Below are 25,194 nucleotides of genomic sequence, written 5' to 3' on the forward strand. Positions count from 1 at the left end.
CGCACCGGTGAAATACTGAAATTATTCAGTAATACTTTACTGATATGGAACTTCTACTTCTTGGGCGGTTTGGTGTAACGTTGAAATAACACAGAGTAAATGACCTAAGGCCATTAAACTACAATATATAGGATCATTGGTTCATATCATTGAGGATAATATATACTGAGTGTTAAGGTTAGTACTGTATAATAACGAGGCTTTGGATAATATATATATATATATGGATCAGGATCTCATAATAATATATTGAGGCTAACACGGAACTCAGTTTTAGAATTAGTATTAGGTTAACATAAATATGAGGCTATAGCATAGAACCTAAGGCTCAATGGACTTAAAATTAGCCTCCAATAAAACTGATCTTAAAATATTCCCACTTTCTTGACTTTATATATGCAACAGTGTCTTTTACGCTCTTCAAACCTGGTATGGATTATTGATCGGTAACCAATGACCCAGTTATCAGAAGAAAACATATCCGTGAAGCGTGTATTTGTATTTGTAGGTAGAGAGGACTATCAGAAATGTGCCCTATTATACTTTATACGTAACATCACTGATCGGTAACTAAGGACTAGGATGATAACATAACCTTCGGATACAACTTCAAATCACTGACCGGTAACTAGGGACTACCAGGGATCATTCCTCCCGATCCTTATGACGCACGCCACTGATCGGTAACTATAGAACACCTCGTGACAAACGCAGACAACACAAGTACTCGTTTCTGGTGATAGATTTGTTTCATTATTTATTGCAACAACATTATTAAATCATTTTTCTTTCCGAGGAAGAAATTCGTGTGTACACGACTGCTATACAAACAATGCCACATCTGAATTCAATAAACAAAACTTAATATGCATTAATTAAACGAGAACCAAGATGGTTGTGTCTTTTGTCATTATACACGTATATACATTACACTGTATCACCCTGGTGGCCATTACCACCATCTTTGTCATTATACTCGCAGATTCTAGAATTTTATATTCTTGGGGTCTTCACTTTACATCTCAGATGTAACCTGAAAAAGCTGCAAAAGTTTCTACTCCATCACAAATAAAAAAGTAAATAAATTCAGTAACAAATTGAAAGTGTAATAGTAAACGAAACAACAAGAAGAAAGGAACCCGCAACTTTGACGTGTCCGATAGGACACCAGTAAAAAGGAAAGTAAATAATATTTGAAAGTGAAAACTAAATCTCAGTTAAACTTCAGCTCTCCGATAAAAAACTTTAAAAGTACGTTTTGGTGGCAGTTGGTGCCAGCAGTCACAATTCTAGTTATACAATATATTTATTATATACGGTACTATATAGTAAGATACCAACCAACATTACCAATATTCTCAATGCAGTAATTTAAATATTGTGTATATGATATTTGATCTAAGCTATACCTTGCATAAAATAACATCTCTCCCTCATCCAAAGTAGCATTTTCAAGAACGTAATTATGATGTCATCAATTCCTGGTTATCCCGGGCTTCGACACCATCTACAACTTCAACAACGCTGACGTCAAAGTTATAGTTCTAGACCTCCGCCAACACCTGGATCTGGTCAGCATCTGAACAACGTTAATTCTGTTGAAATAATCCCAATGCTATGGTACGGACACGAGGATGCTACTGTTGTTGTTGAGTCGATTTACGTTGGTCAGCATAAAGCTAAATAGATACTTGTGTATGACGCACTGTGTTCAAATGACTAGTCCCTCTACAAAATATTAGAATACATGGACTATTAACTTCAAAGAGTTCGTTGCTGGTTAAGTTGATGATCACATGAATCGTTAAAGGGATACAACTTGCTCCAAAACGTCAAACGTTCTGATGCAGTACCTTGTTTATGATGTCTAATATCATTGTTTCTGTCTGACAAAATAATATTTCTGAAAAATACAGAATATTTTTGTCAATTTATTGAAGATTCATTAGTTGTAATCTTTAACAATCGGGGGTGGATCCTATCCCTAGTTGGTCTTTCAGTTTATGAAAACGATCTTTTACATATTCGTAAAATTCTATGTCATATTTAAGTTTTTCTTTCAAATAAGTTTCTATTTCTTTAGACGGTTTCTTCTTAAAGGTTGTCTTGGAATTTTGGGCGGATTGACCTGAAAAATAAGAGAATGAAAAAGTTAAGTATTTCTATTCGAGGGTGAGATATATAAAAATGATAATATTCCTATACAGGGAAATAACAACCCAGGATATATTTCCTGGTGGCAATGAGATTGAGACAGTGTATGCTATTCACTATCTTGCCAGCTACAGCTCTCCAATGTGATATTACACATACAACTGTCAGTGACGTAGTTAGCGTCTAAAGCATGTGGGCGGGGTTTGTGATCCCCAACCCATGCCCTCCAGATAAAAGCTATTTTGGGGAGAATTTTCTTTTGTAGATGTCCAACAGGCGATTTAACTCTTGTTTAATATTCCAGTCACCCCATTTCAAGTGTATTATCCTATCATTGTTACCGTTCTCCAAAATCTTGCAATGATTACGAGGTACCGGGATATGAAACCTAGGCTATATCATTTGTTTGCCTGGCACAATTATGGTAATTCAAACAATCCAGGTGAATGATACAGGAACTTTATTGATTGCATTCCTGATGGAGATGACACTACTTCGAAAAAAATGTGTGGGAGGGGATTATCCCTTTCTCCCCCCCCCCCCCGCACCCCTCCGCGGTTTCTACACATACTATGATAATATACCATAAATTGTACCTGCATTTTGTTTAAAACTTGTACATTTGTTGCACCAGGATCATCAGTATTCCCCTCAAATACGATGGAAAGTAAACAAAATGGTACCCATATACAAATGCCTACTAGTATCTTGTTGCCACCTTATTGCCACCTTATTGCCACCACCCAAAAAATACCCCCTCGTGTAGCCATTTGTATAATTAAACCTTACGATCACAGCATCCAGTAGGTGCTATTTGATTAGTTCAAGCGATCCTGTACAACTTGCGGACAGGGAAGGGGGCGGTGGTGGGGGAGGGCATGGGGGTGTAGCCCCTTTCAACCCCACAAAGCTTTGTATAGTTGCACATTCTTGCATTGTATACCTAATTATATATTTGAATTTATGGTCTAAATATGCCTCAGAATGTGCCGTAATTTTACGTTATTTCTTAGGGGTGGGGGTTAGGAGGGTGAAATCCAGCACCCCCTACTTGGAAGTCGGCTTCTTCGCCCCCTTTCTTTGTAAATACCGAATCCTCCCTGATACTTATATACTAAGTCTTCTCATATCTCGTACCATTTGCCCCTATTTCCATTTTGCCCCTATTTCCATTTTGCCCCTATTTCCATTTTGCCCTTGTTTCCATTTTGCCCCTATTTCCGGTTTGCCCCTATGTCCATTTTGCCCCTATTTCCATTTAGGCCCTATTTCCATTTTGCCCCTATTTCCGGTTTTTACCCTATGTCCATTTGCCACTATTTCCATTTTGCCCCTATTTCCATTTAGGCCCTATTTCCATTTTGCCCCTATTTCCATTTTGTCCCTATTTCCATTTTGCCCCTATTTCCATTTTGCCCCTATGTCCATTTTGCCCCTATTTCCATTTAGGCCCTATTTCCGTTTTGCCCCTATTTCCATTTTGCCCCTATTTCCATTTTGCCCCTATTTCCATTTTGCCCCTATTTCCATTTAGGCCTTATTTCCGTTTTGCCCCTATTTCCATTTTGCCCCTATTTCCATTTAGGCCCTATTTCCATTTGCCCCTATTTCCATTTTGCCCATATTTCTATTTTGCCCCTATTTCCATTTTGCCCCTATTTCTATTTTGCCTCTATTTCCATTTAGGCCCTATGTCCATTTTGCCCCTATTTCCATTTTGCCCCTATTTCCATTTTGCCCCTATTTCCATTTAGGCCCTATTTCCATTTAGGCCCTATTTCCATTTAGGCCCTATTTCCATTTAGGCCCTATTTCCATTTAGGCCCTATTTCCATTTTGCCCCTATTTCCATTTTGCCCCTATTTCCATTTTGCCCCTATTTCCATTTTGCCCCTATTTCCATTTTGCCCCTATTTCCATTTAGGCCCTATTTCCATTTAGGCCCTATTTCCATTTAGGCCCTATTTCCATTTAGGCCCTATTTCAATTCACCCCTATTTCCATTTTGCCCCTATTTCCATTTTGCCCCTATTTCCATTTTGCCCCTATTTCCATTTTGCCCCTATGTCCATTTTGCCCCTATTTCCATTTAGGCCCTATTTCCGTTTTGCCCCTATTTCCATTTTGCCCCTATTTCCATTTTGCCCCTATTTCCATTTTGCCCCTATGTCCATTTTGCCCCTATTTCCATTGAGGCCTTATTTCCGTTTTGCCCCTATTTCCATTTTGCCCCTATTTCCATTTAGGCCCTATTTCCATTTGCCCCTATTTCCATTTTGCCCATATTTCTATTTTGCCCCTATTTCCATTTTGCCCCTATTTCTATTTTGCCTCTATTTCCATTTAGGCCCTATGTCCATTTTGCCCCTATTTCCATTTTGCCCCTATTTCCATTTTGCCCCTATTTCCATTTAGGCCCTATTTCCATTTAGGCCCTATTTCCATTTAGGCCCTATTTCCATTTAGGCCCTATTTCCATTTAGGCCCTATTTCAATTCACCCCTATTTCCATTTTGCCCCTATTTCCATTTTGCCCCTATTTCCATTTTGCCCCTATTTCCATTTTGCCCCTATGTCCATTTTGCCCCTATTTCCATTTAGGCCCTATTTCCGTTTTGCCCCTATTTCCATTTTGCCCCTATTTCCATTTTGCCCATATTTCCATTTAGGCCTTATTTCCGTTTTGCCCCTATTTCCATTTTGCCCCTATTTCCATTCAGGCCCTATTTCCATTTTGCCCCTATTTCCATTCAGGCCCATATTTCTATTTTGCCCCTATTTCCATTTTGCCCCTATTTCTATTTTGCCTCTATTTCCATTTAGGCCCTATGTCCATTTTGCCCCTATTTCCATTTTGCCCCTATTTCCATTTTGCCCCTATTTCCATTTAGGCCCTATTTCCATTTAGGCCCTATTTCCATTTAGGCCCTATTTCCATTTAGGCCCTATTTCAATTCACCCCTATTTCCATTTAGGCCCTATTTCCGTTTTGCCCCTATTTCCATTTTGCCCCTATTTCCATTTTGCCCCTATTTCCATTTTGCCCCTATGTCCATTTTGCCCATATTTCCATTTAGGCCTTATTTCCGTTTTGCCCCTATTTCCATTTTGCCCCTATTTCCATTTAGGCCCTATTTCCATTTGCCCCTATTTCCATTTTGCCCATATTTCTATTTTGCCCCTATTTCCATTTTGCCCCTATTTCTATTTTGCCTCTATTTCCATTTAGGCCCTATGTCCATTTTGCCCCTATTTCCATTTTGCCCCTATTTCCATTTTGCCCCTATTTCCATTTAGGCCCTATTTCCATTTAGGCCCTATTTCCATTTAGGCCCTATTTCCATTTAGGCCCTATTTCCATTCACCCCTATTTCCATTTTGCCCCTATTTCTATTTTGCCCCTATTTCCATGTAGGCCCTATTTCCATTTTACCCCTATTTCCATTTTGCCCCTATTTCCGTTTAGGCCCTATTTCCATTTAGGCCCTATTTCAATTTACCCCTATTTCCATTTTGCCCCTATTTCCATTTAGGCCCTATGTCCATTTAGGCCCTATGTCCATTTTGCCCCTATTTCCATTTTGCCCTACCCCATTTAGGCCCTATTACCTTTAGGCCCTATTTCCATACATGACTTACCAAGCATATCTCGATAAGTCTTCACAGCGCCACCACACATAGACGGCATTAGCTTCTCCATCACTTTCAAAGTATCTTCGTATTCTTCCATGAGACCAATAACCATATATTTTTCTAGATTTTCTTTCGCCTTATTCAGGGCATATTGTGGGTTTTTACTGTGAAAGGAAACAACAAAATGACAAATGAATGTCGTGTTACTGTTTTTTACAGATCGTGTTTTACATAGACATGATTTACGCCATTACGTATAATGCCGTTATGCAAAGGTAGTCTACTTTTCAGTTTTTGAGTCCGCACTTTTCAGTTGCTGAGTCTACCGAAGGAACTGATTATTGTTAACACACTGTACGCTGTGACCATCATGCTTATCTTACGTAAACGAATATTAATCATTCTGTCTACAACAGACGAGACACATCATGCATTGTTTGCCGGTTTATCATTGCTTCCCAATTTGTTTTGTGATAACGAATAAATTATTCACTGTCCTTTGTGTACACACCGTACCTCGTAGGATTATTATATCAATATGTCCGTTATGGTATCTCATTCAGATGAAGAGTTTGATAGGCTACTACCCTATCCCTAACTGTTACATATATATCCATTCTCCGAACAAAACAAAGTCCAGGTTTCAGTGGTATTACATCAATCTCATATGAATATAATGAACTACATACTTTTAGAGAAAAAAAGTTCATTTTAAGAAAATTCACCCCTGTGAGAACCTGAACACACATTCATGCACCCCCACACACAAACAACAGTCATTGAGCTTTATGCTCGGCCAGGATTTTGGCAACGTGATTATAAAGATGCCTTGTGTAGTATATTAAAAAAACTATGACGATTCGATTGGAAACGACAGATTCTGACCGAAGACGAAATACAAAATCGATAATTTCATGAAATACGTTGCGTTTGCGTTAAACCACTCCCCCTCGACCCCCCCCCCGACCCCCCAACCCCAACAAATATACTGGCTTGGGTATTTACCAATGACGTTGGATGAACATTCCAGCCAGTAAACATGTCGTAAGCTACGGAATGGTAAAACAGGAAGGGACCTATGGAGGCTTATTGGGGACGCAGTGCAACATTGTTATATGCTAGGGTAGATTGGAGTGTATGTCTAAGAGACAGGTAAAAAATTGCTCAAAACTTAGACCAATTGTGTGTAACTGTTCCTTTAGCTTACATATACTCCCCAATACCGCTGTGTGTATCTAACTATATCATGTTACCACGAAAATGAATGATTAACCTACAGAGAGGAGGGTGTGGGGGAGAGGGCGTGGAGTAGAGGGCGTGGAGGGGAGGGCGTGGAGGACAGGGCGTGGAGGGAGGGCGTAGAGGGGAGGGCGTGGATGGAGGGCGTAGAGGGGAGGGCGTGGATGGAGGGCGTAGAGGGGAGGGTGTGGATGGAGGGCGTGGAGGGGAGGGTGTGGATGGAGGGCGTGGTGGGACGGCGTGGAGGGGAGGGCTTGGAGGAGAGGGCGTGGAGTAGAAGGGGAGGGAAGCGGGCGTCTGGCAGGTAACTGCAGGATGATTTCCCTATTGGAGTGTCGTTAACTTATCAGGGGTGTGGAAAAAACGAACTAACTTACTCGCATTGTGGATCGTATCCACAAAAGAGTCGTACATTTAATTCGTAGTAAAATGGTTCTTTGCAGTCAGCACGGTTGTTATGGAAACATTCATCTAAGGTCTAAACAGGAAAATAAAGAATGCCTGGTTAGTAAGTTGTCAGCTGATCATCATAAAAAAATAACTAAATCAATAAAAAAGGAAAAAAGCAACAGGAACAGGAAACATTAATGAAAAAAAAAATAGACCGTTAAAATATGCCCAGGATATATTTCTATAATACTTTTAATTTTTGAGAAATGGCCCTTTAAAACATTCATCATGTAAAGTGACTGGACTACTAAGTCTAATACACAGACGGTTTAGGTCAATTCCTCAGAAGCGACACAAAACTCAATGGGGAAAACATAAGAATTTTGATGGTGTCAACATATTCCTAAAGCATTAAGAACTTGTAACGTACAAACAGTGTTAAATGTCTCCCAGTGGTGCTCTCTTGTTTATAAGAAGAGAAAATGTTCTGTGTTGAGAACATTAATAATCCTATCTTGCCTCTTGTGAAAAAAAAACAACAATATAAAAAAAATATTTGTCTTAATAGCCTACTTTATTTGCTCATGCGTTATTAAAATTTAATGTGTTCGATTTTTTTTTCTTTGGAAGTTTTGTTTCTGAATATTTCTGTGTATTTCTCTTATAAATTCAAGTCACAATATTTGTCAAGTTGACAGCCTACCTCATTCGGTCGTGCGGCATGAGGTCCAAGGTTTTTAAGTAATTGTGTTTTGTTCATGTCGGCATCTCCATGCCTCATAAAATAATACCAGGAGATATATCTTGACAATGGCTCTCGTATCATACTGGCAAACACAGGTCTCTCGTTTCTGCAAAAATTAAAGCAACAAGAATTGAAAGTTGTCAGAGAACAAAATGCAAGTCATGTTTGATGATATTTAGATATCTTTTATGCCAGAAATTGCATTAAACAATAAACTCCTGTCGCAGTTAATTTAAATCTCCCGCGATTTGTGACGATCCAACTCGGATATCCATCATTAGACAACCTCTTGATTTGATTTAGACAACTACAACTAGAAATGGTCAATGCTTCGGCGATACTAAAATCTAATCAGAATATAGGTTATTTATTAATCAAATGTCATATGTAATAAGTCAAATCTATAATATTGTAAATTGTTGACTTATGCATTATTATATATAATGACTTACTCTGGTAATTCTGCGTATCTGTAATGGCCGTGAATAAAACCAGGTCTGGTTTGTTCGGCTAGTTGTTCTCTTATCTTCGAAATCTTCAAACAGAATAAAACGAAAAATTATGAAACTTATGTTCATAAATATTAGCATAGATCAACAGAAAAATGAAAAAAAAAAACTCGCCTTGACTTAAGTTATCCGTCACGTAACGAAAAGGTTAGTTAAACGTAAATTGTATGTTTACACAATCTATTTAGTTATAATAGATTGAATTAAAATACAAAAACAATCGGAGGATATAGAATAAAATGTGTCTGAGAGAAAAAGTTATTTGAAACCTAAAAATGGTTAATGTTGTAAAGTTTTACGTACCGATTTTTCATATTCTCTGATGCTCAACATATATTCAACATATACCGGATCTGGTGTTGCGAATTGACGCACGAAATCCCAGAATACCCAAACCAAAGTTCTGCTGCCACACTTGGGGACGCTGTTGAACATAATCGTTTTCTGCAAATAAAGGAAAAAAAAGACAGTGTCATTTTCGTTACGTCATGACTTACATCATATAGTAAGGCTCGTAGCCAGGCTGGTCACATAGGGCCGTGCGCCCCCCCCCCACCCCGCCCCATGCAGGCTACTGTTCCTCGCCTCTCATCTGTTCTATCACCATATGCACAAAATCTTCACAAGTTTCAGGACATGGATATTGCGCCCTCTAAAAGTGTTGGTGCCCTTTCTACTCAGAATTGTTGATTACGACATGCGCATATTGTATTGTTGTTTGCGATCTGCACCCTTTAAAATATGGTCGATTTATTCGTATCAAAGTTCAAATTAAAATGTTACTTTTAAATTTTGATCAAGTGCAGCAATTACTCATGCTTACATTTGGTTTAAATATGTAAGTGTGAGAATTAGAGAACTTCGAGAGAGAATAACAGGATAACTTCTTGCTTAAAATGATATGTATATGTATATTTTTCTGTTTCATTTGTTAACATTAAGTAATTTTATTTGATTGTGATTCTCAAACGAGGACACAAACCCAACCATCATTATTGATCTATGTTATAGAGTTGATCTATGTTATAGAGTTGGTCTATGTTCATAGATATAATGTTCCTTCGCACACAAGACTGAAGATTTGATCAAGTCTAAATATTACATCATCGAGACACAGGTGCTTCAAGTTTCTTACGTTTTTTCACCTTTATTTATTGCAATGTAGTTTATTGTCTGTAATTATTTTATATTGATATTATAAACTACTACTACTGCTACCACCACCACCACCACCACTACTACTACTACTACTACTACTACTACTACTACTACTAATACTACTAATACTACTAATACTATTACTACTACTACTTTGTGCCTCTACAGTTTATCTCCTACCTCTTCTCTGACCCTTGTTGGTTTCTTTCTTCTCTCCACTCTTTGTCAACTAATCCACATACATCAATTTCTTTGTGTTCACCCTGCTCATTAACCTATCTGTATTCTTTGCTTGTATTTTGTCCCTTGTAGTTTCTGTTAATTGTCATTCAGCCTCTGAAGAAGATCCTGCTAGGATCGAAACGTCAGGCCCACTTTTACACACTACATACTACTATAAAATAATTATATGAAAATAGTTTATTTTCTGGGTTATGCAAATCCTGATTCTGAAATATTGAAGCTGTTTACACGATTGAATTTGAACCTTGAAAAATAGGAAAATAAAAACAAAGTGACAGTAAACGTTTTTATTTCCTCGTGGCAATATGACGTCACAAATGACAGCTTCCATACATGACTATCAAACGGAGCAACAGTTGCTTTAGTCCTTAAAGGAGTTATTTTTTTCACAAAGATCTCCATCAAATCAGCTAAAGAAGCTGGTTTGGGCTTTATCTTCTTTAAGTTTAAGATCATGTTTAGCTTCAGTGAACTGAGAATAGCCCGCCATTAAACTGCAGTATTAGGTATCTTACCGCTTCAGGTACAGGTCTACCATACAGCGACCCCTCTGGTATACCAGGAACAGTATCAACCGGTGAGCATATTGTATGACGGACAGTGTGCGAAGACATCCTCCCTGCAGATTAGAACACAGTTAGTTTCTATTAATAAGTGTATCACGCCAGATGTAAGTAAACACATTTGATTTCCTTCAAAACAGATCATCCAATCAATGCATTGCTATTTTTAGATTTATATGTCCGTGCAATCGAGAGGGTGGGGGTAGGGTGGGGGTAGAGATGGCCTTATATGATAACCGACTCCAGTATATAGGCCTCAGAAGAATACTGCCATGAAAAGTAGTAATAATTGTCCCTTTTTTTGTGATGGAACCTGTTCTTGGTTTTTTCGCATTTCTGTTCAATTGTTTCTTTATTCGTTCATTGCCCAAATTATGACAGCGACCATAGCCAACATCCTAAACTGTAAACCTGTACTTGGAGCTTGTAACGCATTCAATAAGTTTAAAGGCAATTGAGCCAACAACAACTTCCTATCACTCGGGTTGTACGACAAAGCACAACAAATATGTTATGTCGCACACTAAGCTGACATGTCCCCTTATCATTGGGTCAGGAAGTTGTTTGCATGGCGACACCAGTAGAATAGCAAACAGAACCAAACACATCAGAGAAATTCACATCAAAGACTATGGTTATACTCAATCAACCGTTATACTCAATCAACTATATCTACAGTTAGATAGCATGAGATATATACAGTAATTAAACTTGCGTTTTCAATTAACAGTGTAGAACATTTCTCTCTTCTATTTACGTTTACATTTTCTGCAATCGGTGTATCCCTTTAAATTTGAGAGGTAAAACTATACCGTTTGTTTGCTATGTGTTTTTAGGGAAAAAAAAGGGAACAGAAGCAGTGGCGGAGCGTCCATACAGTGAGGGGGGCGGATGCCCCCCTGACGGACTCAAATGGACTACTGGCGCCCTTTTCAGCTTTTTACTACTTTATACTTATTCGCGATTATTGACTTTTTATTGCGCTCTCATCTACCTATTGACATTTGTCACATTTTGTTGGTGTAATTTTCTGACAAAATTGCGACGACACCTATTTATTCTTCGTTTAACTGCAAATTAGCAAGGCCAGGAAAAGGTCATTTCCAGCGATCTAGGGAGTATCTTTACTCAAAAATTTTCTGTACGCTCCGCGCCAACCTGTGGTGGCGCTCCGCTTAGAAAGTGTCGAAAGCGCCCCTACAGACCATTCTTGCCCCCCTGACCAATTCCCCTGGCTCAGCCACTGAACAGAAGGGGGTAAAAGAAAGAACAAAAAAAGGAGCGAGGGTAAATAATGTTGTCTAATTGATTCATGCTACGTTCGTATAATACATACAGCCATTGTAAAATATTTCCAAAACAACTAATAATAAAACATAATTATTTCAATGGAGACCTATATTTATACCGCTTAACCCAATGCTCGTAAAGTAACTTTGACTTTTATCTGTACCCTTCCTTTCACAATATTATTCCAGGGAGTTGCAACTCCTTGCTTATATACCGTGCCATGTACCGACATACCGTGCCATATACCGACATACCGTGCAATGTACCGACATACCGTGCCATATACCGACAATATGCAGAATACGGTAATTAAACTCATTTCACTCTGCCACAGACACCGGGTATCAATACAAGGTTTGCTGGGCTGATTTACGGGTGGCATTTAAACCGTATAACATGTGGGAACGGTTTTGGAAAGGCTTTTTCTTCCTTTTACAACCAACATAGCATCCATCCTTAACAATTCTGGCCACTACTGTTTGAATCCAGGAAACCATGTATTATTAATAACCTGTTAACACAATTTAAATTGTTATTTTTATTATTATTAGGATTATACGCCACGTATAACATAGTCTCCAAGACTGTCTACATGATCATACCTGAGATAAGCGACTTCAGTTGGCGAGAGGTTGGGTAAACTGAATCCCAAGTTGTGAAAATTACCGTCAGCCACAAAAAGACAATACAAAACAATGAACTCATTAAGACCTGGATACGACAGCATTGTTTAGAAGCCATTTTACAGAGTTACACCCGGTCCTATGCGTTGGAAGTATAAGTAAGCAACTTCCAAGCTATATGATTGAAAACAATATTTATTCTCTTATCCCACAATGATAACACATGCGCATATCACTCTCCCCAGCTCGGTGATTTACGGGTTAAAAAACGACAGACAACTGTTGTTATGTCTATTAGTCAACAACAAGCACTACTAAATATTATCCCGAGTTCCGTGTTAAGTGTTAAGCGATCCGACCAACATCAGTTACAGAGCAGAGGGAAAGATCCATTGGCGTAAACGAATGCATAATGTGTACACAAGATCCATTTTTATGAAAATATAGTTCCAATCTCGTCAAATAATTCAAAACTTGAATACAGGACGCTGTCGGCGAAATAAATTGCTTCACAGTTGACTTTCGTATGTTACGCTTCAAAGTGTACAGCCTATATCTGCATTTCAGACAGAAATTTCAAATGTAATGGAAGTTAAGTTTCCCAATACGTCCGTACACACGCGGTTATCAAGGATTGCAATCCTCAGATCTAACTTTGATGTTGATTTTACACCATAAGGCCAGGAAACGTTCCCTCAGACTGTCCGGAAAAGTAATGAATCGATCAGGACGCAACTTCGCTGTTACTCTCGCGTACAATAGCAAACCCGTTCGACTTCTATTCTGAGGTTAATGAATGGATTCTGAGCCGTCAAAGATTATTAACCTCACTGGCTGGGTAGAAAGGTTAACGAGGCCTGCAGATCATCTATAGGCCTACAGTGTATACACCTCGTTAAGAGTGTAGGCTATGAGAGAGCGAAATCGGTCAGACCGAACAGAAACGGTAGCCGGAAATGACACGCATTTTGTCTAGCTTTATCGACTCTCCACCGTGTTCTCAAATGTTAAACGTGTTCAATATGCTAAGTCATTCTACTAGAGCACAAAGTATATCACTTCACCAAGTATTAAAGTCAGCCGTGACTGTTTTTTAACATCCCAGAATTTTCTCCGTACGTCTTCCCTCCATTTGGACAGCTGTAAACTCTGAGATATTTATCAAGTACTTATCTGAATTCCAGGATATGCAACAACAGGATATTTGTTCTGTTTGCAGTCTTTGGTTGTATATTTGATTGGTTTTAATCCTTCGCATGTACTGTGCGTCTACAAGACCACTTATCAATTGAATGACTGGAGTTAAAAAGCTGCCAGGAAATCCAAAATGTTCACAAGACTTCAGAGTGCCTGTCGGTAAACATGTTGAGTTCTCCGCGAGGATTAGCATCAAACTGTAAGATTTAAAGCCAAGATTGACATGCTATGGGTAACCATGGACTTTATCATCACATTGTCTGTAGTGTAGATTGTAGATTTGTCCGTTTGTACAACTCATGCATGTGTTTTTATGTACTGGGGTATATTAACTGATACAATCAACTGCCAGTGGCTGCATCGTGCGAAAAAGGAGATGTAAATCTAATCTCAATCTAAGTGAAAGGAGATGAAATCATGCACAACCTCTCCAAATAGCTAAGAAATATCTAATTCAGACAAAGAATTCTGCACAAAATATTAACGCTGGTCTTTAAATGCGTTGTTGATAAATCTGCTCCCCAATATCTCATATCTACATTCACTTTAGCACCACAATCTTTATAAGCCGATCATTCCACGAACACAGAGGGTCACTTTTGCTTCAAGAGCAATAAGTGTATTTGGCGCCGAGCAATGGAATAAATTACCTAACCATGTCAAACAATCTGAGAATCTTGCAATTTTTAAAAGAAAACTCAAAACATATTTATTTCCTGGCTAATCACTTATATACTCAATTTTTCAAATTTTCAATATTTGTAATCATTATATTTCATATTTTTGAATTTTCTTTTAGATTTTATATAACATTTTGCATTTTCTATTTTTCTCTTTGATTTTCATAGCAATTGTATATATTTATACATTCATCTAGTATATTTTTCTACGCCATTTGATATCTTATTTTCTTATGAATGGTTATTCTTTCTTTGTATGTTGTTGTAAAGCGCAACCGAAAACTTTGTTGGGGTTGCGCTATATGAAATTCAATAAATAATAAATAATAATAATAATTCCATTTGGGAGATATAACAATTTAATTAATGTTCCTACATACTGAGACAAACGAAGGCTTGAGCAAGTCTTCATATAGTTTAGTTTAGTTTAGTAGCAAAAAAAAAGGATCAGGAGGTACACTGAAGTCCCCATCAAGGACCCTATAGGAGAGAAAAACAAACTGACGACACAAACACTCAGACCCGATTACAATGCTTAAAGTGCTTGTCCAAGGCATTCTTAAACCCATTCACACTATACTTGCAAGTACAACTTTCTCAGGCAAACCGTTACACTCATTCACAACCCTATTAGAGAAAAGTTATGCCGAATATTAATCCTCTTTTGTGACTTTTGGAGTTTAAGACAATGACCTCTGGTACAACTACTATTAGCTAACATGAAAAAGTCAGTGAAGGATAAATTGTCAAAACCATACACAATATTGAAAACCTGAATCAAGTCACCACGTAACCTCCTAAGCTCCATACATCAAGCAAGACACCATCCAGCTACTTTTATAACTTGGAATGTTGCATTACTGTAATTAAGATGGGTTTGGCAACTTCTGAAATGATCAATTTCTGAGCATAACATCGCAGTTATAGTGGTTTTAGTTTCAATAATTGTCAGATGCAGACTATGAGATGAAAGCATGAAGTGACGCAATGACAACCACGTGACACAATGACAATCACGTGACATGATTTTAGACCACTATGTCTCCCAGACAAAGCAACATTTTCCTTTTAATATTTGGGCAGGTTCTTCATCACATATATTTTCATCGTTTAGGTGATCACAGAGTTTGCTTTAAAGGAGCAGTTGGATTTACAACTTCATTTAAGAGGATACGTTTAGAAACTTGGTTTGTGTGTTCAATGTATTGGACTATCAAGAAGAAATCGATACTAGTGATATTTCTGTGTCTGTAATGGATTTATAATGGTAGTAGGGAATGTTATTTTCATGCAGTCCATTCACACCTATTTGATAATGTGAATGTACTGCATTTTAAATCCCAAGAGCTGAAAACTACTTAAAGTGAAAATCAGTGTACAAAAAAAAAAGGAATAAAAGGGTATACTAACTGATGTGTTGTTTTATCGCGAGGGTCTGAAGCTAGATAATCAATTGTTTAGTTTTATTACACCGCACTGCTCCAGTCAATAGTGGGAAAATTACATCGTCTTTACAATTAGTTTTTTTTTTGATACGTTTAATTTCTTCATAATGATATATTACTGACACCTTAATCATTTTTAAAGGAACGTGAAATAAAAGTGATAATTAAATCTCCGAGGTGGTTGCAGATAATGGAGCAAGATGTCAGCTGCTATAGGGAGTTCAACTAGCAATGTGGCATAGTTTTGTTCTCTCTATATATGTTACGGCATTATTTGCCATCGAATTATCCCTTTAATCCTATTATGGCCAGCACAGACTGATGTGTTTGAGCAAACATTCATATGAGAATGTTTCATCACTATGGGGCAACGGTACCTGACATTAATCACCAGTCAAATGACTGTGTTTGTTGTATACACATATATAATGTCGTCTTAAATCATTGTAGTTCTTGTTTATAACCGTTTAATCCGATTCTATATGTAAACTGGCGTTCTAAGGATTTACTTTTTATATGGGCGTGTAATTGTTCGTCTGTCTATATAGTGACGTCATTCCCCGCCCGTGTTACGTAATAGGCCCACTCCCACCATCGACCCGGCAGAGAAAGTGAAAAAGTAGTAAGAATTGTCTCATAAATTACATACAGTAAAACGTTTCCTACGTTTAGAAAATAATGTGTATATAGTACAAGTCCTAAATGATAATTTCAATGAATTTTAATATATCAACGACAGGTTTTTATACATGGTTGACCATGATGGTATACCATTCTCGTACATGCGTAATATCTCATATTTTTGCATAGGCCGTGACCTGTTGCAGATCAGTGAGCGAAACTTCCCTAACATCAGTTCAATGTGCTTGAAGGAAATCGAGAGATCTATTATTTTACAAATTCTAATAACTCCACCCATGTTTGTAGACCTCGATTGACCCATTGTGGACGTGACATCCTCAATATTGCCTCATATTGCCATTAATGTCATTTAGTATGAATAGCTATCCTAATGGTATGTGGGCTTAACTTGGCACCTCAGCCTCTTATAACTGATTTTTAAGTGTCCCATTAACTAGTGCGGCATTGTCTCAAAACCTTAAGGTGATATAAGACAACAAGGTAGCCGGTTTAGCCGTATCACCCCCCCCCCCCCCCGTCACTGTAATCTAGTACATAAGGGATTGTCCTAGTTTCCCTCTCACTATAATAGAAGTAGTTTGAATGATCCGCAAAGCATCGACCTAAACGATGTGCCTATAGATTCATCCATTAAACTATATTAACTTATCATGGTCGAACGAGCCAGTGTATGTCATGGACGGACGGAACCATGCCGGTCGTATAGCCTATCAAATATTACTGTGGTCATGATGATGTATAGGGCGAAGGGAAAGCACTATAACTATAAACCAAACCAACTTGATTAAAGTCTTGCATGATTTCATTTGATATCCTTCAGTCAGATTTACCGAGCGTATAGCTTAGCTGTAATATAACACCAAGCAAGGGCGCGGCAACCAAAATATGCGGGTAAAAATACTGAATTTGAAGAGAAAAAAACTATGGACAATAATTATACTTATCTTTCAAATTAAATACAAGACAAACTAAGATTCATTCACAACTTGGCTGTTATCATGATTTCGTTCAAAGTTCATGGTTTCAGAAGGGTTGCAGAGGAATGCAGGATTTCCTGCACTAACCTTCTCAGTGATGATCATATCTTGATTGTTAGAAAGAGATAAGGTGTACAAGGTTGAAGGAAACATATACATGCTCAGCATGTCAGAATTCTAAACGGGTTTTCTTTAAAGCAGGGCTTCCCTAACTTTACCCCCCCCCCCCCACGAACCCCCATATGTGGATGTCAGAGTTGTTCACGAACCGCCAACTTTTCGAGACACGATCTGAGTCATTATTATACTACAATACGTAAAACAGTGCTTCGTAAAATATCAAGTTCGTAGTGTAATATTGTAATGAAAAAAACAACAAGAGATGAACAAATATTTATTTGGAAACTTCAAGATCAGATCAGCTCTTTATCTTCACGACGTACTGTCATGCGTACACCAACTTCACTAACGTCATGCGGCCTGTGTCTGTTTCATAATTAAGTTATTGATCACATGCACGGTACGGTACTACTATGTCAAAAGATGCGTATGGAAAGCGAAAAAAGTTTGTCAATAGGTACAACTTGCGTATATTACTAAATTATATGGTATATCAGATTTTAGTTCAACAAAAATACTCTAGTTTTTACTTTTAGAAACGTCTCACGAATCCCCTGGGATGGACTCACGCACCCCTGGGGGTTCATGCACCCCTATAAGGGAACCCCTGCTTTAAAGGGAGTGAAGACTCGCGCACTAAGAAACGTCCGATGCCGGTAATCTGACATAGTTTCGAATGAAGTGTAACAGAGGTGTTAGACACCACCATCGATCCCAGAAAATACACACACAGCTTGCTACCGTCGGTAATTAGACACTAGTGTACAGTCAATACATGGAGCTACGGTCAATACTCACAACACAGTGTACATATAGCAGCGATGGACATCTCAGTTCCAGATAAAAGATAACAAGGTATCACGTTTCATTACTGTCTGCATTTTGTAGCGACAAGAAGAAACTTCACTTGCAAGCAACGGAAAGTTAATTTTTTGAGAGGGCGGCATGCGGTTTGAAGCGAGTCTTCAATGCCTTTAAGTTTTTTTTTTTTTCACTCATTATCATTTGTCTTCTTTAAAGGGGGCTTCTCGTAAAAGCTTTGCTACTTCAGTCCTCCTCCACCACCTTGTAAAAATGTTGTACTCTTTTTTAATATATTTGACTGTGGAAATAAAACTCAAGTGACGTTGTTACGTAATTGTTCTAGTTGTAACTCTACAAGGCTCTTCCACCTGTGATTCAAATCGTTCTGTTTCCCCGGTTACCTAACGATTTTCCCTAATAGTACTGCAACGAAGGGCAGTCTGTGCCGTTGTTTTATATGTTTGTGTGTATGCCTGAGTACACTACTAATACGTGTATGCATAGCCATGCCCTCCCATTGGTTGTTCCCCTCTACTTTATGTCACGTGCATGCATAGTGAGTGAGCAAGGAGCTAAGAACATCGGCAAATGTAGAGAGAGACTGTAGATGACTTGTAATTCGCTATATATAGCTGCCATATTTATTTTAGTATTTTGATAATATGAATAGAGTTGAACCCTGACTTCAAGTTGAGCGATCTACGGTGTTTCTACTTATCGTGGTGAAAAGTTATTACGTCATAGGGATACTTGCTGACGTCACAGGGCACGAATTCCTCCTCAAGATAGGCCAACACGTTACATCGCGAGTGTGAGTGATAGCCATGGTATATGGCAAGCCATATGGGACAAACACCTCATAATATTTCCTCGCGTTACGGAATATATACGCGTATTAATTCAAACATATACGCGTATTAAATCAGACAATAACTGGCATGTCTTATAGCTTTCACCCACATTGCAGCCTCGCCAGTGAAATAAATGAGCCTTTGCAAAATTGGTATCTATTGACGTACACTCAGGCCAAACGTACTTGATCTAGACAACAGCATGACTTAATACGTGTATATATTCGAATTAATCCGCATATATGTATTCAAATTAATCCTCGTATGTTTTCGAATTAATACGGTTTACATTCGAATTAATACGCGGATATATTTGCGCCTTATGATTGGCAAATAATATAAACGCGTATGTATTCGAATTACTACGCGTATATTCGTATTAATACGCGGATATTTTATGCAGTGTTTGTCCCAAGTGGCTTGCCAAAATCGTTTGTGTTTGTTCATATACCTCCATGGTTTGTTCAAGCGAATTGGAAAGTCAGAGATCAAGAAAAGGTCAATTTCAGGTCCACCGACCTGGTTAACTATTTGCGGATATATATATATATATAAGGCTAACTACTGAAGTAATATCAACGACTTAATGGCATTTAAGTGCGAGACTAGAAAGTTTAAGGTCATCAAATCCAGGAACGATTTCCGTGGCAGACATTATTACCGGAAAGCAAGAAAGCTTAATGAATTCTTGCCTTATAAATTTATGGACGGAATAACCGGATTGCTAGAGCAACTGAGGAAAATGTGTGCTAAAGTCAAGCACCAGGCATCAGAAAAGAGTTCCAGGTAACCTAACCATTGCAAAGTTACTAACTACCTGAAAATTGATGACAGATAACAATCAAAGTTATTGGAGGCGGAAGACCCTCTCATCCACTTAAAAGAGTAAAAGTCAAATCCTGTGACAGTTAAGTACATAGCAAACAGCAGTTCTTCAGAGAAGCGGTGCTCAACGTTTAAACAATGGTCTGAGGGTCATTTTGGAAGAAGGTGTTAGCTCTGGCATATTGTTTCAATCTCCTAAATTCATTTGGCACTCGGGACTAAATGTTAACTGTCTCAGGCTTTGAGCTGTTACGAGTGATGAAAGGTTTTTGCCCTGTAGTATAGAACTAGGAATTACAGTAGGTTTCAGAAATGGTGACCAATATAACAACATTTTCAAGTAGTCCCAAGAGAGAAATGTGACAGCTCCCTATGGCTGATGTAAAATATGAAAATGCCGGACTCCCAACCCTTCCTCAACACAGGGTGACAGGAATATCATTGTGACCTGTACAACCTTGCGGAGGAAGGTAATAAATGTTAGTATCTCACAGTTTTAACAATTACGTGGTGGATTAGTGACTACCTCAAATGACCTTTGGCCTCTGCAGAATCAAAAGGGTTCTTGCTCTCAATAAGTTGGATCCCTGCACGTAAATTCAAGCTTTCCGTTTTTAGTCTGAGAGCTTACAAGGTTTTCAGACTTTGACCTCTGTTGACCTCAAATTTGAACTCTGCAGGAAACAAAGGAGTCCATCTACACAATAGGCGCATCCATGTTCTATGGAGTTCATCCAACCTCTACTTTGGACAGTAACCTCTTTTGACCTCAAATGATTTTCCACCTCGCACAGAAAATTTCAAATTTCTTCTACACAATATGGTGCATTCACATACCAAATATGAAGTTCATCCAAATTGTGCTTTTTGCGTTATTGTGCTGACAATGATCGTCCAATGGGAGCACGAGAAACTTACAAGTCAATTTAACTATCGCGCATTAGGCGCACCATAGACGTTACTATAGTAACACAATTATGATGAAAAGTACAAAACTTGACAATTGACATAACTTGACAATTGACAGAAAGCCAATTACACTCACTTACCTATTACTGGCAATAACATCCTTCCAACGTTATGGGAATATGATGACGTATTCAAAAACGTCACCCATATTAACCACGTGATCAGGCAGATGACAAATCCCCATATTAGCTTGTCTAGGCGACAAAATTGCGATCTCATTGTAAGCAAGCTTCGGCAAACTCCTGTTACAAGCAGAACCCAGTGAGCACAGTTAACCAACAAGACGAGTATCGAGCAACCTGTGGGAATGGGTAATAATCGGGATTAATTGGTCGAAATAAAATATAAGGCTTCTTGTGACGTCATCATATATTGCTGATCCCCCTGTTTGACAGATGTCAAAGAGAGCTGGTTCTGGCCTGTTTAGCAGATTGACTGATATAATATGAATAAATGGGTTGAATATACAACAATTATAAATTTTGAATTTGTAATTCAAGATACCGACATCGGAAATATTTCTCAAATTATTACTTTATTGTTACATTATGTATGAATGTTTTCCCAACATTAAAGCCTTCTGCTGAAGTTGTCATGTACGGTTATATTATGAAGAACATGAACTTATGCATTCTCGAAACTTAAAAGTTGTTGCTCTGGTTACTACGAGATATCATGCCGGGTATAACAGGCAACGTGAAACCTCAACCTTCACTGACTGCCGTCACAACATTTTTGTTTATAAGGTTTACAGTAGGCTACCGTTAGAACTTCGTAAGGATGAAAACTGTTTTTTGCAATTTCAAGATACCACTAGGCTAACAAGATTGCAAGGGAAGCCCAGAAAATCAAAACGAATATATATATATATATATATATATATATATATATATATATATATATATATATATATATATATATATATATATATATATATATATATATATATATATATATATATATATATATATATATATATATATATACGTATATATATATATATATATATATATATATATATATATATATATATATATATATATATATATATATATATATATATATAAAGAAAATCCACGTATACTCCAAAAGAAAATATTATTAGAAAAAAAGCAGAGATATAAGATATGACTCATAATTGACAAATAAATAGTATTGTTTTAGAGAATATGTTGGAATTTCCGGTCCCCCTGGTCACCTTCGTCAGCAATACTTGGCAGTCGAATGAAAAGTAAAAAATGTTACACAATGAAAGTATGACGCCAGGTTAGTATAAGTGGCATTGATGGAATTAACGACCAAATAAACCATGACTATACAGGAACTGTGTATTTGTCAAGTCTGTAACACAAATATATTCCAATGTTGGTTGTTACCACCCTTCTTTATGTACACATCTAACGATTTCTTGTAACTCTATAATATAGAGTTATAAGATAAACTTACCTTCGCCTCTCAAGCAAAAATGTGGTCTTTTATCTCAGATCTCCTTTTGCACAAAAGTTAAAGCATTTCTCCTCTTTCTCAAGTTGTTTGGCCTCGGTCAAGTTTTTGTAGATGATACCAATGTGTTCCTTTTATAGTGATTGTAGAGTAATTCGTTGAAGGATCCCAGACTCTCAGACAGCTCAAACATTGGTTTGTCCCTAATAAGTTTACCCAACATTGTATAGGGAAAACAAGTTACTATACAATCTTTCAGACTAATGATAAAGGTCACTATTGTTGCGACACTTTTGTTTTTGATGGGTAGGTAGTACAATAAACAAGTCGCCTAGCACGAGCTCTTAGGACTAATCAGAGTTGATAAGCATTCTTGAGTGAACCATAGTTATGATCTTTGTACTCCTTGAGTGAAGTATATAAGTATTTTCTATCACTTAAGAGAGGTTCTTCACATAGCCACAAAGGTTCAAAGTTATTATTTGTTTATTAACGTACACTTTGAGTCACGCTGTTGAGATTGATAGTGCAGCTAAAGGTTAGACTTGAGACCTCTTCAAACGGTCATTCAAATAAGATAAAGGATACTGACTGACTCATAACCCAGGCGTTATCCTAATTGTCTCATGATCAGAGAGATTCATTCTTACTGCAAGTACTAGGCTGCTTTATTTATATTTATTGTAGCGATAAGTTTTCTAATGTCATTTTCTTAAGCTGTAAGCCAAATGTTTCCAATTATTCCATCGCTACTCGTAATAGAAATGAATTTACAGAGACCCGCCTTATGTTGATCGGTTTTTCTCATGTTAATCTGTTCCTTGTAACGTTACTCGGTTCCTTCTCAGTTTAATCTGTTCCTTCTCATGTTAATCTGTTCCTTCTCATGTTAATCTGTTCCTTCTCATGTTAATCTGTTCCTTGTCATGTTAATCTGTTGCTTGTCATGTTAATCTGTTGCTTGTCCTGTTAATCTGTTCCTTCTAATGTTAATCTGTTCCTTCTAATGTTACTCGGTTCCTCATGTTAATCTGTTCCTTGTCATGTTAATCTGTTCCTTGTCATGTTAATCTGTTCCTTGTCATGTTAATCTGTTCTTTACTCATGTTAATCATGTTCTTACACTACACATGTTAATCTGTTCTTTACTCATGTTACTCTGTTTTTGTAAACAACTCATGTTGATCTGATCTGAACTTATCTAATTTAATCTGAACTAAACTGATCTGAAATAGATTTAGGTCTGTGCAGATCACCGGTCTACCAAGTTCAATAGCACACCTCAGACCTGTTCGGTCGGAAGAGGGGGGAGGGGGGGGGGGGTGGGGGTTCTGGTGGTGACTGATATTAAGAATCAGTCCTTCATAATCCTTACTCGTAATATGATGTGAACTATGTGTGCCTGGAGATCTCGGTCAAGATCTTGGCCTGGTTTGGACTATATAGCTATAGCTGGATCCAGTCGAATATACTGGATCCGATCATCCTGCTACTGTACAGGTGGCGATCAAATGCAAAAACACACATACATACACGCACATATACACACACACATACATACGCACACACACATCCGCTCTCGCTTTCGAATAGCTTTACGCTTCCTTATATTCAGTCATGAATCGTTGGAACATATAATGGGTTGGTATAGTGTTCCAACATGTAGCCTAGGCCTTTATGTATAACAGAAATGAAATATTTTACCTTAGACTCACCAGGTGCCTGGAGTAGTCCTAAGTTGTCCTATCTCCACACTAGCTACACATATTATCACACACACGGGCCTCTCTCTGGATTACGTCACAAGGCATATATGGGTCCGTCCTGAATACTGAAAATATATGCTATCTTTTAACTCCAAGTATACATGAACTATAATTCCCGCGCCAGAAGTTCAAAGTACATGGCGTGGTCAACAGGCCGGGAATCGATCGATGAAACAACGTAGCACAGTAAACTCAACAATGTAAACCGTCCCTAACAACTCCAACCACTTCGTAAATAAGGAGTGAGGCTGTTCATTTCCTCGACTCTTTACCAAGTCTTGCTTGTGTAAATGTCAACGAGCCGATAGTTATCTCAGTTTTAAATAGGGTAATAGAAAAACAAGTTTGCCTTCCCACACACATTACTACATATCGGAAAACTTAAGCATAGTATGCATGTATGGTGATACTACGTGCAGCGGACGAAATCAGAAAATCATAAATAATTCATTTCCGTAACCAAACGTTTCTGCGGTCTGCACGTTATTAGTGCATACCCTGGCACACACACACATATATATATATATTTATATATATATATATATATATATATATATATATATATATATATATATATATATATATATATATATATTCATATATATATATATATATATATATATATATATATATATATATATTCATATATATATATATATATATATATATATATATATATATATATATATATATATATATATATATATACGTGCGCTTGCGATACGGCTAAGCTAGGGATAAATGATATCATAGTAATTTGCAAACTTAGTCTCTTTCGGTGAGGTTTGTCTTATCTACATATATATAGCTCTACACTGGCACCTGCAACTTTGTATGACTGATACTCTCTCCCTTCTTCCCCAACTGACTGTCCCGTCTCCTTTGTTGATATTACGTGTATTTACTGAGGGAGGGAGCAATGCACCCC

General features: G+C 37.6%; 1 protein-coding gene across 3 annotated transcripts; it reads right to left on the reverse strand.

Annotated features, from left to right (window-relative positions):
- Positions 1-741: 741 nt before the first annotated feature.
- On the reverse strand, positions 742-24,705 carry LOC139984735 (uronyl 2-sulfotransferase-like). Of its 3 annotated transcripts, none has more exons than XM_071998763.1 (9): positions 24,205-24,705; positions 21,138-21,356; positions 10,587-10,690; positions 8,974-9,114; positions 8,614-8,696; positions 8,120-8,267; positions 7,404-7,504; positions 5,794-5,951; positions 742-2,128 (listed from the first exon to the last, which is right to left on the reverse strand). In XM_071998763.1, the coding sequence occupies exons 2-9, from the start codon at positions 21,274-21,276 to the stop codon at positions 1,959-1,961; spliced, it is 1,044 nt and encodes a 347-aa protein (XP_071854864.1). In that variant the 5' UTR covers positions 21,277-21,356; positions 24,205-24,705; the 3' UTR covers positions 742-1,958. The 3 variants fall into 3 exon arrangements, with proteins under 3 accessions (XP_071854864.1, XP_071854863.1, XP_071854865.1); XM_071998762.1 differs by having other exon boundaries at positions 24,216-24,704; XM_071998764.1 differs by lacking the exons at positions 21,138-21,356; positions 24,205-24,705 and adding an exon at positions 12,527-13,934.
- Between the last annotated feature and the right edge of the window lie 489 nt (positions 24,706-25,194).

The sequence above is a fragment of the Apostichopus japonicus genome, chromosome 17, assembly GCF_037975245.1.
Source record: "Apostichopus japonicus isolate 1M-3 chromosome 17, ASM3797524v1, whole genome shotgun sequence".
NCBI lineage: Eukaryota > Metazoa > Echinodermata > Holothuroidea > Aspidochirotida > Stichopodidae > Apostichopus > Apostichopus japonicus.